Here is a 15,784-nt window from a genome sequence, read left to right on the forward strand (position 1 = left end):
AATATGATATAAGCTAAGTAGTGTAAATTAAATGATTATAAGAATATGAAATAGTAAAACTCATAGGTGATATTATAAGGTTTGTGTACGTATGTATTCATTCGATGAAGTGTACATGAAGATGTATGTTATAATAGCATTAATTATTTATATGCATTGTTAGAAGTTTTAGTTTATATTATATGTTTTATAAGCCTCACTAAGTCATAGAGTTACCGTGTGATTGTTTCACACGTAGGTTGTAGAAGTGAGAAGAGAAGCTAAGAGGTGCAAGACAGGTCATCATCTTCCTTACGAATATCGGATCGGAAACATATTAAATATATGTATTTTGTTTTATAGAATGTAGTTGACATGTAGTCTAAAGATTTGAATAGTATAAGCCTTTATATGTTTTGTAAAACTCAATTATGTCAATTAATGAAAAATATTCATTTTATCGAATAGTGAGTTGGATTTTTTTTATCCACATGTAAAGAAAAATGTTTTGAAAAGTCAATGTGACACTTAGGACTCCGATCCGGGTCAGATACGGGTTGAGGGTGTTACAAAATTTCACTAATCTAAAATATGTAATATTTCCAACCCATAACTAATATCCTTCAAATTTGCATAAAATTTCGATTATATTCGGCTATCCAATTTTCATACCGAACTTTATTGATTTATAGCTTTTAATACAAACATCGTATCGAAAATCTGATTCTTACAAAAATTCTTGTTTTATGACAAACTTTTCACTTACGGGCTAAATATATAACTTTTCAATATTACATTGTTGGTTTTTAATTTTTTACAAACTTTATAATTTAGCCATCAAACTTTCAAAAGTTACATTTTAGTCATTAGTCAAATTTTGGGTATTACATAGACAACAGTAACGAGTACTGAACTTTTAATAAGTAACTTCTAATAATAAAGTTCGAAGGGTTCGAAAGACTCTCAACCTATTTGACAATGCTCAAACACCCCTGATATATGATGTGTTTAAACTCGGGACTTCGAAAGATAAAAAAATCCTTTTAACTACTAAGATAGTTTGGTTGTGCTTAGTTGTAAATTCCTAATTATAAAATGAGTAAATTACATCGTTCCTCACTGAACTATACTCTCTCTCCTATTTTTCTCACCCAACTTTCAATTTTTCTATTTTGCTCACTGAACTTTACAGATTGAATCATTTTGCTCACTATACCGTTAACTTTTTAACGACATTATGACATGGCACATGAATCAAACCGACATCATTTTGAAAAATTCAAATATACTCTAAAACGATGTCATTTTGGTGAGTAAAATATGAAAGAGAGTAAAGTTTAATGACTCATGGTGTAATTTACCATTTTCCCTTATATTCTTCATTTTCTCTCTGCCAGCCACCACGTCATTTTCATTTCAACCACCGTAGATGGTGGTCGTCAGATCCCAAAATGGGATGGGTCAATTAGTCTCGACCCCCTAAGTCTGAATCTGATGGTTATTTCATCGAAAAATGTCCCAAAAATTGTGAATTTAGACTGAAACATTTCAGTTTCCTCACTTTCAATCTCAAATTCGTGGACTTCGAAGCAACTTCCGACAAAATGGAGGTCATATTCGAACTCACGACGTCGAGGCGAAGCAACCCATACCATTTTGGGACCAAACGACCACCATCTACGACGGTCGACGGTGGCCGACAGTGGTATTCGACCACCTTTTGTTTTTATTTTATTTTTTAATTATTTTATATTAAATAGTAATAAAAAATTTCATGTCATCAGCCGTTAGAGAGAAAATGGTGGAGTGAGCAAAATGATTCAATTTGTAAAGTTCAGTGAGCAAAATAGAAAAATTGAAAGTTGGGTGAGGAAAATATGAGAGAGAGTATAGTTTAGTGAGGAACGGTGTAATTTACCCTTATAAATTTTATAAATCTTTACGAGTTTTAATTGATATGTATATGATTAATTCGTACATTACACAAGTATTACGAAATGAGCAGTGAATATATTTTCCTCTTAATTAGATTCACATTCTCCATTATATATATGGAACTTTCAGTATAATCGATCACCCTAAGGACTAAGAAAGAATTTACCCAGTTTTGGTTGGAACCAATTTGGTCCTATTATCCATTTTGCTATAAAATTAGATAGAAATTCCAAGAAAAGAATCCGAGGTACTTACAATTTCCCCCTTCAACTATCCCCATTCTTTTGGCGTTTCCATTATCCCCAATTTCAGTTTCCTCGGGGCAAGAATATGAATTTCTATACCGCGAAATTTTATATTATATGTTGATTAAAGCTGTTGATTTATGTTTTGATTTGTTTTAAAGCATCATTTTTTTGTTGTTCGATTCGTGATTGCTGAATTTTGGTCATTGATATTTGGCTAGGCAGGTTTTTTTCTTCTTCTTTCTCGATCAATGGCGGGTGAATTGCAGTTGGAGCCAGCAGATGCTCGAAACCCTGGTGATTCTGATCCTCTTTTAGGAAACCAGATCGATCCATCTTCTCTGGAGCGTTCGAGTGAGATTAGGAATGATGATATTGAGAATGGTTCTGCTCCTTGTTGCCGCATTTGCCTCGAGTGCGATGGTGAAGAAGGTAAGGGTTTATTCCATTCTTTGATTTTCCTTTTTGTTTCTAATTATTTGTCTTAACTTTTTAGCTTGAGTTCGTGCATTGTGAATATAATTGTATTAACATATTCGATGTTGAGTTTTGGCATACGGATGATTTTACATGATTGGCATGTATATTCAAACCTTGAACTGATTGTTGTTTTGTAGATGATGAACTAATATCTCCATGTATGTGCAAAGGCACCCAGCAGTTTGTTCATCGTGCTTGCCTTGATCATTGGCGTTCGGTAAAGGTAAATTAAGCTGGTTTCTCTACCTGAATGTGAAGGTTCAGTTATCGACTTCTGTGTGAAAATTATATTTTAGTAATTGGTCTAATGTGAGCTTCATCCTCCTCTTTTGATAGGAAGGATTTGCTTTCTCCCATTGCACGACTTGCATGGCTCAGTTTCACCTTCGAGTGGAATTGTTTGAGGACAACTCTTGGCATAAAATAAAGTTCAGACTTTTTGTGGCAAGAGATGCCTTTCTTGTGTTCTTGGCTGTACAAACTGTAAGTCTTTTTTGTTTTCTACCTGTAGATTCATCAGGCTAATCTGGTTATTGTATGCATGTTACCACCTCTTATTCTTCTCATTTAGCTGTCTTTATTGCTGGTTCTGATACTTGTATATGGTGATTACGTGCTGTATTATGGTGTCACCAACTTCTGGAAAACCCTCCAACTTCTTATTCCTTTGACTTTGATGTATTTTGTATTGTTGGATTCAGGAAGCCTCATTTTAGAACTAACGTTCAGATGCATTCATCAGAATACCTAACCCTTTTCAAACTTCATACTTCTATTGCCTTCCCATTTATGGAAAAAAGAAGGGGGAAAATTATTCAAGTTACCTTGGAAGAGTGGAAGAGGCTGGTATAAGTATCTTCTCATCTGAGTTTTTAGTCATGCATAAGTCGGAAAGATTGAAAGCAAACTTGTCTGATTGGTTCATCATCAATTGCCTTGAAATGCTCATCCTATGATGGATTTATCTTTTCTTCAGGTGATTGCTGCAATGGGAGGCTTTGCATATGTCATGGATAAAGATGGGGCTTTCCGGAAGTCATTCAGTGATGGTTGGGATCGCATACTGTCAAACCATCCTGTACCATTTTATTATTGTGTAGGTAAGCTTCCCTGATTTTCTCCTATTTTTTTCTAGTATTTGCTGCAGGTAAACATTGCTTTGTACATTGATAGTGCTTAAGGCATGAGTTCAGCAGCTTATGCCAGTTTCTGTGTGGTAAGATGATAAACTCATAATGTTTTCCATGTTTCTCAGGGGTGCTTGCCTTCTTTGTGTTGCTCGGATTTTTCGGTCTCATATTGCATTGCTCCTCCCTTAATAGCAACGACCCGCGAATGGCTGGATGCCAAAATTGCTGTTATGGGTGGGGCATATTGGATTGCTTTCCTGCATCCATGGAAGCATGCTTTGCACTGGTGGTGGTTTTTGTTGTGATCTTTGCCATTCTGGGGATAGCTTACGGTTTCCTTGCTGCCACTATGGCAATTCAGCGGATCTGGCAGAAACACTACCACATTCTTACTAAGAGGGAGCTTACTAAGGTAAACATCGTGCTAGCTAGCTTTATAATTATATCTTTGCGCCTATTACTACTGCTGAAATCTCACATTGGTCTTTTGCAGGAGTACATTGTGGAGGACCTTCACGGATCTTATACCCCACCAAAACTTGATACGGAACACGAAGAGCGCTTGAAAATGATGAAGCTTTTGTAGTGTGAAGGAATAGGTATTTGAGGTGAGTCTTCCAAATTATTCAGAATACGAAAGATAAAATTCTGCCGGTTGCTTGGCCATTTTGCCAAATAGAGTTTTGGGGGTTGGGGGGGTAATCCTCTGTCTCTAGAAATCTCACTTTGAAGTCTTTACATGGTTATAGCCGACTGACTGTGAACGCGGTATACTGGCCATGCCGGGGGCAGGGGGTGCATAATAATCTGTGCAGTGATGTATACATACGTATCGTTTTCCCTTGATGTTTGTCTGATAAGCAAAATCAGCTGCTGTTATATTAATTATTCTACCTAATATACCTTGCGTATGAAAACCAAGTATAGTTAAATGGTTCTTATGTAGTATGTTTTTAATTATTTTCTAGGGTAAAGTACACAAATGGTCCCTCAACTATACGGTACTGCTTTATTAAAATCTCTCGACTATTAAAAGTTATAAAATGATCCTTTAAGTGTTGCTTTGTGAAGTCCCTTGATTATTAAAAGTTACAAAATGGTCACTAGATTATTCATTATGTTCCAAACTTGTCCATTTTCTGTTAAAAAATTGATGACATTCTAAGTTGAATGTTAACTTATTGACTGTGATATAATAAAATCTGATCTCAAGATTTCAAACGATTATCATATCTTAACCATCATGTTAACGTTCAGTCTAGACGATCAACATTTTTTTAATGAGAATGACGGATTTGGAACATAATGAATAATCAGTGATCATTCTGTATCTTTTAATAGTTGAGGGACTCAACAAAACAATACTCTATAGTCGGATGATCATTTTTTAACTTTTAATAGTCAATGAACTTAACAAAGCAGTATCTTATAGTCGGGGACCATTGGTGTACTTTACCTTATTTTCTATGTATATGTGTGTATCATAAGTTGAATCATGCTGTTGGGGTATCTTATCTCCATATTGATACAAAGGTTTCAATTGCAATATCAGCCAAATTTATTTTCCTTGAAAACGTGTTGTTAAGGTGGTAGAAGATGGAGGAAACATGGATGTGGTTTTTATATCTTTTCACTTTTAGCATAACATGATCGGATTCTTTTGGTCTGTCGCGACCGGCTTTCGGGTGGGCCCGAAATTAGGCTTCGACTTAAGAAAATGTGGATTTGAGTCACCACCGATCATTTTAAAACGAATTTTGATAGGTCGGACACTATCTTACATGATCTGTGTTATACCATAAATATGTCGAGTTCGGGAGTCGATTACGGTCAAGGAATGATTAACACCCTTGAACCGCCCTTTCGATACTAATTAATTTGTCAGTTGTCTTTATTGCGAAAATTAAAATTAAAAATTAAAAACCCGATTTCAATTATTTACTTTCGATTAATTAGAAATTCTCCTAAAAAAGTCAAACGTATAATTAGATTGTAAAATAAAAAAAAATATGAAAAAAAATAAAAAATATTAATAAAATAATAATAATAATATAAAAAGAATAGAAATAAAAAAAATAAACAAAAGGTTAAATTTAAAAAAAAATAAAAAAAATGTTAAAAAAATAAATATTAAAAAAATCAAAAAAAATAAATAAATAAAAAAGGATCAAAATGAATGATGTTGAAAGATGACATGACTAAAGCATGGATTAACCCAAAAATTCAATTCCATTTCCACGTGCTAGAGAATCTGTCAATTATGTACATCAATATTTTCATTAATTTAATCCTCCTAGAGATTATAATTCACGGGCTATAAAGGAGTGTGGAAAAGCATGGCAAATTACATATATGAAGCATCTTACACCTCTTAATCTCAATATAAGACAGAGACATGGACCCACGCGTTTTGGAAGGCTAAAAACTCGATGCTAACTGGCATGCAATTAAAAAAGACAAGAAAGTTTAGCCCCATAACCTTTACCTGGCTGTCAAATTGGAGACGACGATAGCTACCTTGTAAAGGAACAATGGAGAGGTTGTCATCGATATTGAGTGTAAAACATATATTGGCGCCTTCAATTACAGCAAGCAGAACCCCACCAAGATCTCGAAGCAGCACCGAGTCCTTAAAAAGAAACCCTCCAGTTGCAGCACCGGCTATAATCGAGTTCCCCGTATCTTTGCAAACGAAGGTGGAAAATGATCCAGACCAAACAACCAAACAGCGAAACCACCACCAACACGATGGGCGGGCATGCATCTGCACTGCTTGAGTTGCTCCGGCTTGTTGAACTTTGCTCTCGAGCAGTTGACGGAGCAGTTGGAGATCAATCACGAGGTCGGTGCTTCGCAAAGGAGTAGCGTGAGAAATCCTGGCGACATATGGAGAGTTGCAGCGTCTTTAACAACGGGGATCGGACCAAAATTTGATCCTAAACCCAGAACAGGGAACAAAAGAGAAAAAGAGGAGGCAGTGAGTAGATGAAGCCATGGGAGTGAGGTTGGGAGTGTTTTAAAAGCAAAGGAAATCCGAAACAGAGATGGTAGGGAAGAAGGGTCCCACTGAGTCCACCAATTGATCTCCACTCCGCCTTTTCTATCTCCCCCACTACGTTTTTGCTTCCCCATTTATTATAGTGCTTTACAATCCTATTTTAGCTTCGACCTAGAGTCCCAATGGACTAAAACTCTTTCTTTTCATTGTTTGTTGGAGCCCCACGAGGACACATCGCCGAGAAAAGGTGGAATGAGAGTTGGTTGTGGCTGGGACTCTCACCAGTTTATCCTTCAAAGCTGGTCAGACACAAAGCCTTAATATTGTTTGAATGTGTGGGCTTGACAAGAGTGACTTGGGCCTACACACAAAAAACAAACAAACCCAAAATTATTTAAGATATAATATTTATTAAAAACCATGCGGTTTTCATAATATAAATAAAACGTTTATATTATGTTGTATAATTAGATCGGAAAAAAATGAGTGTCTACATGTCGCATTTTGAGAGAGAGAGGATTTTGCATGGTTGATAAGCGAGTGCTTGATTTTTAGCTGTATCATAAATTATTCAATATGATTCCACAACGTATAGTTTCATTTCAAGTTTAAGACAACCAACCAGGACAAGTGTTCGAAGTGATATGGGACACTGCAATTTTTCTAGTAAATATTCTAATTCAGAACACTCGGTCAGTACCAAGAGTTGAACATCCTGATTGAATTCCCTTAAACAAAGACAAACAGAACATGAGGTTAAATATATAGTTATAAGATCAACCAAATATTACAAATTTAAAGTTAAAATTCACAGCCTCAAATACATTAAGCTCAGTTATTGAATGACAACTCACTACTTTAAATGAAACCCAAATGCTAAAGTGAGTCTTCCACTGCCTGTCTCCAGCTTTGGCTTATTCATCCATCTTTACAGACAACTATGGCTGATTAATCCTTCTTTCCAGACTGATACATGCAACGTTTTAAAACTTATTAACTACTTAGACTAACTGAGAGTAATATTAATTCCTATTTAGAATATCTAATAGATTCATTACAACTTCGTAAAAATATAAATATATAAGGTTAGGGATTCGAATCTTAACGTTTGCGAATTGAGCAAATTGGGTTCGAAGGGTAATCATTGTCTCTGTAATACCCAATCCAAATTAGTTGATCAATAGATCAAATACATGTGATTATACAAAAAAAAAATTATAAACGGATAAGTTTTAATTATAATAGTTAAGAAGGAGAAAATTATGGGAGTAAATGAAAGCTCACCCCTTTTATTTTCAGTGGAACCAACCTTCAACTTCAACCCCTATGGTTAAAACATACAACATTTCCCATCAAAATACAGCTTTTTAAAGAGAATGAATATGAAATAAAATCTGATAAATAAATTATAATTTTGCTATTTACCCATATAATTATTCATCAAATTTAAAGTTTGGGAATTGAGCAATTTTGTGCCAATCTTTGCACCTACCCTGTTGGTATCTTCTGATCCACTTGGAACGTCGATGAATAATACTATTATGGACTTGACGAAGAGAAGTGAGATTTTGTAGCTACTTTGGCAAATCTACATAATTAGGGCAATCAAAAATCCATATTTTCTGCAAAGTGGAAGAAGATCTTTTAAGAAGCAATCGTCACAGATCTCTTAAGGCATACTCGTTTCTGAGATTTTCGTGGCCTGGGACGAATATAAAAATTAGGCTTCTAATAACAAATATCGAAAAAAATAAATTATAACAACAAAAAAAAAATTAAATAAATATGCTTGTAAATTGGTTTTTTATTATATTTAATAAATTATTTAATAAATAAATTAAATTTTAAATAAAAATAATAAGAAATTTCATTAAAAATCAAATTACTTAAGTAAAACAAGCATGAGCCTCTTTTAAATGAGTACATATTAGATTTTAACCTTTTCCATCTTATCCAAAAATAATAAAAGAGTAATTAAATTAACAGTAAAAAATTAATTTAAAAATATCCCATCAACATCTTCATTAATTTTCTAATGGTGGATAATAAAAGAAGAAACAAAATATAAGGTTAAGTCTGATTTTGAAAAAACGATAATAATTTGATGATCAAAATAAAATTAAAATAATAAACCAGTGACTAAATAAATAATTTTTAATTGTATATGAAATTACGATTTTAGGACCAGAGTAAGAGAGGGCCCTGGGCAAATGCCCCTCTTGCCCATGCTCAATTGAAGGTTTTGTCTTCTTCCTCTTCTGGCTCCATTTTCAAATTCATATGCCGGCACCTAATTATGCTAAGGTCTGCTAACTTGGTTAGGAATCTCAAGCTCCTTGGTAGTGAGAGAAGTTTAGAACATCCAATCATAATAAGTACTCAAAGCAGGAATTGACGCACAAATTTGTGTTAGGGATGTGAATATAAAAAATTATATTAAAACATTAATGGTGCGAGATTATAAAATTTTAGGGAATATAAAATTAAATAATTCATAAAAAATAGAGATAAAATATCTAAAATATGGGAAAATTTGCGACCGTATCCCAAGCACTCCCTCAATCAATCTCTGGCTCGAAGTGATAAGAGATATGGCATTCTTTTTGTTAAACATTTTAATCATAATACTCGACCAATTCTAAGAATTGACAACAAGTCTAACATAGTCAAATTCCTCTCAAATGCTTAGTTGAATTGGTTATTACAAGATATGTAAGCTCAATCAAGCCTTACGTGCTGTCAGGCAACTTCATCAAAGGAATTCCAATCATGTTTAACGATTGCAAGCAGCAAAGCTAGTAGAAAGAGCTCAGAAGATTATGTATATGAAAAAAGGACAAGTGAAGGTCTCGTAAGTGCTTCAAGGTACTAATCGAATGTGCATAATCTATGGGTACTCTAAGTGCTCGTATATACTTAAAATTGGAGGCACGAAGATTTAAGAGAAATCCTATTGATTTTCTTAAATCCTTCTTGAAGACCGTTCGAACATTTCTCAATTTCTTCAAAACTTGCTCAACTTTTAGCAGATTGATCTCATAAAATGTTAAACGTCGATCATTTTCGTCAACCATTTTTTTTGAAAAATCACTATTTACACTCTTTTTAAGACATCTCTTATACAAGAACTTATGTTAAACCATGCATTTCGAAGCTGAAATACTACTCGTAATCACACTCTTTTAGATTAGGCACCTTAACAACAATTTCATGCTTTTTAATTCAATAAATTTTTAGTGCATAATAATATTTATGCGGCAGAGCCAACTATATATCATTTAGATAGCAGAGCTGATTATTTATCAATCAGGTGGTATAACCGATCATATATTATTTAGATGACATGACCGATCATATATTAAAACTAATGCAAGTGTACTAACAACTTAAAACAAACTAAGGTTTAACTAGAAAACTTAAGAAAACACTCTATTTATAGATTTTAATGTTATTGAATTGTTGACTAATGTCAATATCTTATCATTTAACCTTAAAAATATCTAAATTTTTTCTCTAGATAATTCTTGACTAATCTTAAATATTAAAATATCTAAAATATTTTATTAATAATTTTAGACATATATTATTTTTGTAATATTTTAGAATATTCTCAAGATGTATACATCCTAAATGATATTTATACATTTCTTTAGAATTTGTATCGACTTTCAACAAAAACAAAGGAACAAAAGAAGATAAGAGTTTGAGGATAAAAATCACACCTTTAAGTTGATGTAACAGGATGACCACATGTTTATATAAAGCTTCACACTTCAAATCATCGATCACATTTTTCTTTTTTCGTAATAGAAAGGCCAACTGAGCTCAGTGGGAGGGTCTTCTTCTCAACTCTGATCGATCATTCTTGAGGATGTTCACGGCTTCGACAAGGGGTGAACTAACACCATACGTCCTGGACTACATTCCTATCCAAGTTTAGCTAGTGTCAGTCAGACTATTCGTCTCGCGAGAGATGGATCGCACCGTAACGCTCCATTGACGATTCATGAATTCTCTAATTCTCCTTATGATTGAGGGTTCGTGGAGAGAATGAGGAGAACCGAAACTCTTCACCACTTCGATATATCGAGCTCCACTTGGATTTGATCAATGTCGAGGGGACCAAGCAACCTCTAGGCCATCGAGTACGACCCACAGATCGGCTTTGAAAGCCGAGCACATATCATTGCTTCTACTGAAGCCTGATATCCATTCACTACTTCTATTTCGGAGAACTCCCCCGTAAGTAGCTTCCATCGTCGAAGGATTCACCATAAAAGATATCTTTAAACTTTCATATTGAGATGAACCAACGGGGACAGATGGGAACGAGTTCTGACCGCTAGACGACAGTCCAAACGCGAAGCCCCTCTTATTGTCAACTGTTCAAAGATGACCGATTTGTGGTAATAAAAAGACACAGGCGGCAGCTAACCGGATAAGGACAGGGGCAGGACCACCGGAGAGATGAACGAATACAAGAAGACGAATAGACGATGCCATTTGCCATGCGAATTGGTAACGCTTTTTGATTGAATGCTTCCAACATAAAAGGATTTTCACATGTTCAAATTTCTCTCCCGCAAAAGCTCAATTTGAGGAATGAAAGTAGCAAGCAATCGCCTTTGTTTTTCTTACCATTATATTATATTCCCAGAAATATACGAGTAGAAATTGGCCTGCAGATTTCCAACATTGTAGCGATGAACATCCCCCCATGGACCCTGACCAAATGACCGGAGCATTCGGTAAAACGATTAAAAATAAGTACCAGATGTGTCACCTCCACGTGCCTATCTTTATCTTATCCCTTAACGCACCTTCCCTTAACGCACCTTCCCGATTACTTTGTCTCCGATGGCAAAACCGAGCTCAAAGTGAAAAGAGAACTCGAATCGGAAAAGGAAACGGCACGAAAGCCGGCGAGATCCAAGTTTACCCCGGGAAGCTTCACGGAGGAGAAGGCAAGTATGATGACTTCGAACACCGAGTCGTTTCACGACGCTAATCGCTATGTACCATTCAGCTATCGCTTCTAGACTCGCCTCCGATTTCAAGGATCGTTCTGATCTATGATTCGCCAGCGATTCAGGACTAAATTTGATATTTTCTTTCTTTTTTTAGGTTAGAAATTATGATAACATTCTTGATGTCAATGTTTTTTTTTGTTTGGATCAAGATGTCGACGTAAGATACTGATACTAAAATGTAATAATCGAACGCTGATGTAAATAAAATAATCTTTCATATTATTAATTGTATTAGGATTTGATTCAAAATCTAAACCTGAATTAAAATATCAAACAAAACAATTTACCAAAAAAGAAAAAAAAACGATAATGTTTCATGCATTATTAAAATATTTCTTACGGATATGGGATTCTCCGAGTACCGGAATATGCTATATGGAGAAATTGGAGTGTTGAATCTTAACGGATGGTATTTATGAGTATCATACATCATTTAATTATTTTTTTACTCTTATTTTGTCACTATAATTTTAATTTTGTTTTAAATTTAGTTACTTAACTTTTAAATTACTCATAATTTAATCACTTTAACTTTCAAGTTTATTTTTTATTTTAATTATATATTTGTCGAGGCCGTCTTTCGATCGCGGGCCCAGAATTGGGCTTCGACGTGAGTGAATTGGGTTGGAATCGCCACCCACCATTTTAAAAATATTTTTAGGTTGATCGGACACCATCTTACCTGATCTGCGTTTTACCAGAAATGTGTCGGGTTCGGGAGTCGGTTACGGTCAAGGAATGATTAGCACCCTTGAACCGCTTTTTCGGTACCAATTAATTTATCGATTGTCTTTAATTGCGAAAATTAAAAATTTAAATTGAAATTTAAAGATTCGGTCCGAATTGCTTACCTTTAATCGATTGGAATTTCTCTAGAAAAAGGTAGAAAAAATGTTAGATAGAAAAATAATAAATCAATAAAAAAATAATAGAATAATAAAAATAATAAATAAAAACAAAAAAAATAAAAATAAAAACAAAAAAAATAATAATAAACATAAATCAGAGAGAAAAGAAAATTTAATAAATAAATTGAAAAAATAAATAAAAAAGAATAAGTCAAATAATAATAATAATAATAATAATAATAAGAGAATAAAAAAACGAAATAGAATATATATAAAAAAAAGAAAAATAAAGAAAGGTTAAATTTTGAAATAAAAAATATATATAAAAAAAGAAGTTAATTTACATTAGTGAGCAAAACATCAATATTGGAACATGCATGCTCGAAATAAAATAAAATGGAATTTAATTAAATAATTAAAATAAAATATTACAAAATGATGGGGACTAAAACACAATTACACTATAATGTGAAAACACGCGAACCCTAAGTCAGGTCACGCGCGGGTCGATCCAACGGATTATTATAAAACCCAAATTTTTCCAAAAATTCATCATTTCTTACATTTGAGCTGAAAATAGAGAGAGGGAGTGTGAGAGATAGATTCTCTCAACTCTCTCTTAGGAGGGTTCATCGGTCGTCGCCGTCGGTGATCGCTTACGACGGTCGGCACAACGGCACAAGGTCTCCGAGGGGACAAAAGCTTCCTCTCGTTCTACATAATCCGGATCTAAGCCCCATTTAGCCTAAATCCTACCTCAAACCCATAGGTCTAGGAAAATACCTCTCGAAAATTCGGAGATCCGGTGTCCCTTCAACTTCTCGGTGGTAAGCACTTCCTCGAGTTTAGATCGGACTTCCTTCGTTTGTCTTCTTTGTATTTTTATAAGGCTTTGCTTTGGTAGCTTCTTTTGTGTTGTGGTTCTGTTCTCGTGATGTTCTTGTTCCCATCATGGGTTGTGTGTTTCGACTGTTATGGTTGTTTTTTGTTTCGATCTTATTATCGATGCTTCTGTTATTGTTGATGGGTTCGTGATGTTTGTTGACTGTCGGTTTAATGTGTTCCCTTGTTGGTATTTTGGCTCGATGATTTGTTGTGATGTTTCGGCTTTGTGGGTTGATGTGTGTTTTGGTATTGAGATGTTGACTCGGTCTCCTTCCATGTCCATGGTCACCGTGGTTGTGTTGTATTTAGACAGCCCCCATGGGGACTATTTCTGATGATAACAGGGTCGTTCCCGTATGTTTTGGGCCTAACGTCGTTTTGTTCATGGTTGACCGATCATCCCAGGATCTTCGGCCGACCGTTTCGCCTTTTGACTGTTGGCCTCCCCTTGTGCGGCGCCGTTGACATGCATGACTAGGGTTTTGCAAACCCTAAACTACACCGGACTGGGTCAGGCCCAAACCCAAGGTTGGACCCGAAGCTTGGACCATTTGGACTATATTCTTGGACCTTTAATAAAATGAAAGAAATTAAAAATTAAAAAACATGTAATAAATAAAAATAAATAAAATAATAATATTATTATTATAAAAAATTAAAAACTATATATAATATATTTTCAAAAAGTAAAAATTATATAATATCTTTTCAAAAATATTTTTAAAAATTATATAATATATTTTAAAAAATGTTTTTAAAAATTATATAATATATATATTTTCAAAAAATGTTTTAAAAACTATATATTATATATATTTTCAAAATGTTTTTAAAAAACTATATATTATATATTTTCAAAATGTTTTTCAAAAAACTAGATAATACATATTTCAAAAAAAAATGTTTTTAAAACTATATGTTTTCAAAATTTTTTTAAAACTATATATTATATATTTTCGAAAACCGATTTTTAAAAAGTATATTATATGTTTTTTTCGAAAACCGTTTTAAAAAATATTTTTCAAAAATATTACTATATTAATATATATATATATATATATTGTTGAAAACATTTTGATGTTTCAATATAACAAATAAAGTGTTAATGAATTTTATGATTTTATATTGAATTTTAATTTATATATTCAATTAAATTATTCGAATATAAAAAATATTACTCCAAGTTTTCAAATGTCAATTTAAATCATTACTTAAGTGTAAAATTGTGTTTCATACTTCAAATGTTTTTGAAACAATTTTTACAAAGTATTTCAAACCTTAATCGAGCCAAAAATAAGTTTTAAATAAGGAGGTACCGATACCTAAGTCATAGGTACCGATACCCTTATGTTGATTTTGGCTCCGAGAAAAACAGAATGCCAAACGGGTATCGATACCCCCCATAGGTATCGATACCCTTGTGTTAATTTTGGCTCCAAGAAAAACAAAATGCCCATGGGTACCGATACCCCCTAGAGGTATCGATACCCTTAATCTTTTAACGGTCAAAATATTTGAATTTTACACTGTAGGTACCGATACCCATTGAGGGTGTACCGATACCCCACGCTCCCAACAACCTTTTTCAAGAGGGTTTTCACACTACAACGGCTCTAACATCACCCAAATGATTCCCAATAGCTAGAATCAATCCAATGTGTATTTAAACAAGTTATGAAGCCATTGATCAACAAGAATAGTGAGAGAAACAAAGAGAAAGCCTTAAACATCAAGTTTGAGCAATTCAAGCCAATTTTCATTCAATTTTCATTTTTTGCTTTCAAGAACACTACTTGTACTCAATTGTATTTATTCTTGAGTGTTCTTTCTTTGTTATAGAATTGTGCAAACATCTTACCTTGTGAGGTTTTCTGTAAGTTTGCGAAATTTGTAATTTTCTCTTTGGGAGAGAGTGTTCTCAAGAATTTGGGTATAATTCTTGAGGGAGTTGTAAGGTTACTCTTTGTCCTAAAAAAAAAGACCAAATTAGTGAATTTGTTGGAAAATCCTTAGTGTGGATAGCTAAGGTAGTGGACGTAAACTTTGGTTGAGAAAGTCGAACTACTCTAAATCGCTGTGCAAATATTTTCTATTTTCTGCAAAAGCTTCCACTAAAATTTTTATTGCCAATTCACCCCCTCTTGGCCGATTCGTCGATCGATTAACTCAACATATATATTAAAATAATAAAAATAAGATAGAAATCTATAAAAAGAAAATAAATAAAAAATAAATTCGGACAAAATGAGTGTCT

The 15,784-nt window shown here is 33.7% G+C and overlaps 1 protein-coding gene across 2 annotated transcripts; it reads left to right on the top strand.

Annotated features, from left to right (window-relative positions):
- Positions 1 to 2,144: 2,144 nt before the first annotated feature.
- On the top strand, positions 2,145 to 14,807 carry LOC120169253. 2 transcript variants are annotated; one of them, XM_039177447.1, is made up of 8 exons: positions 2,145 to 2,236; positions 2,385 to 2,591; positions 2,777 to 2,862; positions 2,976 to 3,122; positions 3,616 to 3,739; positions 3,895 to 4,181; positions 4,263 to 4,368; positions 14,798 to 14,807. In XM_039177447.1, exons 2-7 carry the CDS (start codon positions 2,411 to 2,413, stop codon positions 4,353 to 4,355), a joined length of 918 nt encoding a protein of 305 aa, XP_039033378.1. In that variant the 5' UTR covers positions 2,145 to 2,236; positions 2,385 to 2,410; the 3' UTR covers positions 4,356 to 4,368; positions 14,798 to 14,807. The 2 variants fall into 2 exon arrangements, with proteins under 2 accessions (XP_039033378.1, XP_039033377.1); XM_039177446.1 differs by lacking the exon at positions 14,798 to 14,807 and having other exon boundaries at positions 4,263 to 4,590.
- The last annotated feature ends 977 nt before the right edge of the window (positions 14,808 to 15,784 follow it).

The sequence above is a fragment of the Hibiscus syriacus genome, unplaced genomic scaffold (assembly GCF_006381635.1).
Source record: "Hibiscus syriacus cultivar Baekdansim isolate YM2019G1 unplaced genomic scaffold, ASM638163v2 tig00111758_pilon, whole genome shotgun sequence".
Lineage (NCBI taxonomy): Eukaryota > Viridiplantae > Streptophyta > Magnoliopsida > Malvales > Malvaceae > Hibiscus > Hibiscus syriacus.

Excerpts from the sequence above, each read along its gene's own strand:
- LOC120169253 (XM_039177447.1), top strand. The coding sequence starts at position 2,411 with ATGGCGGGTGAATTGCAGTTGGAGCCAGCAGATGCTCGAAACCCTGGT. Across the intron at positions 2,592-2,776 it reads CGAGTGCGATGGTGAAGAAG|ATGATGAACTAATATCTCCA; the intron begins GTAAGGGTTTAT and ends GTTGTTTTGTAG. Across the intron at positions 2,863-2,975 it reads ATCATTGGCGTTCGGTAAAG|GAAGGATTTGCTTTCTCCCA; the intron begins GTAAATTAAGCT and ends CTCTTTTGATAG.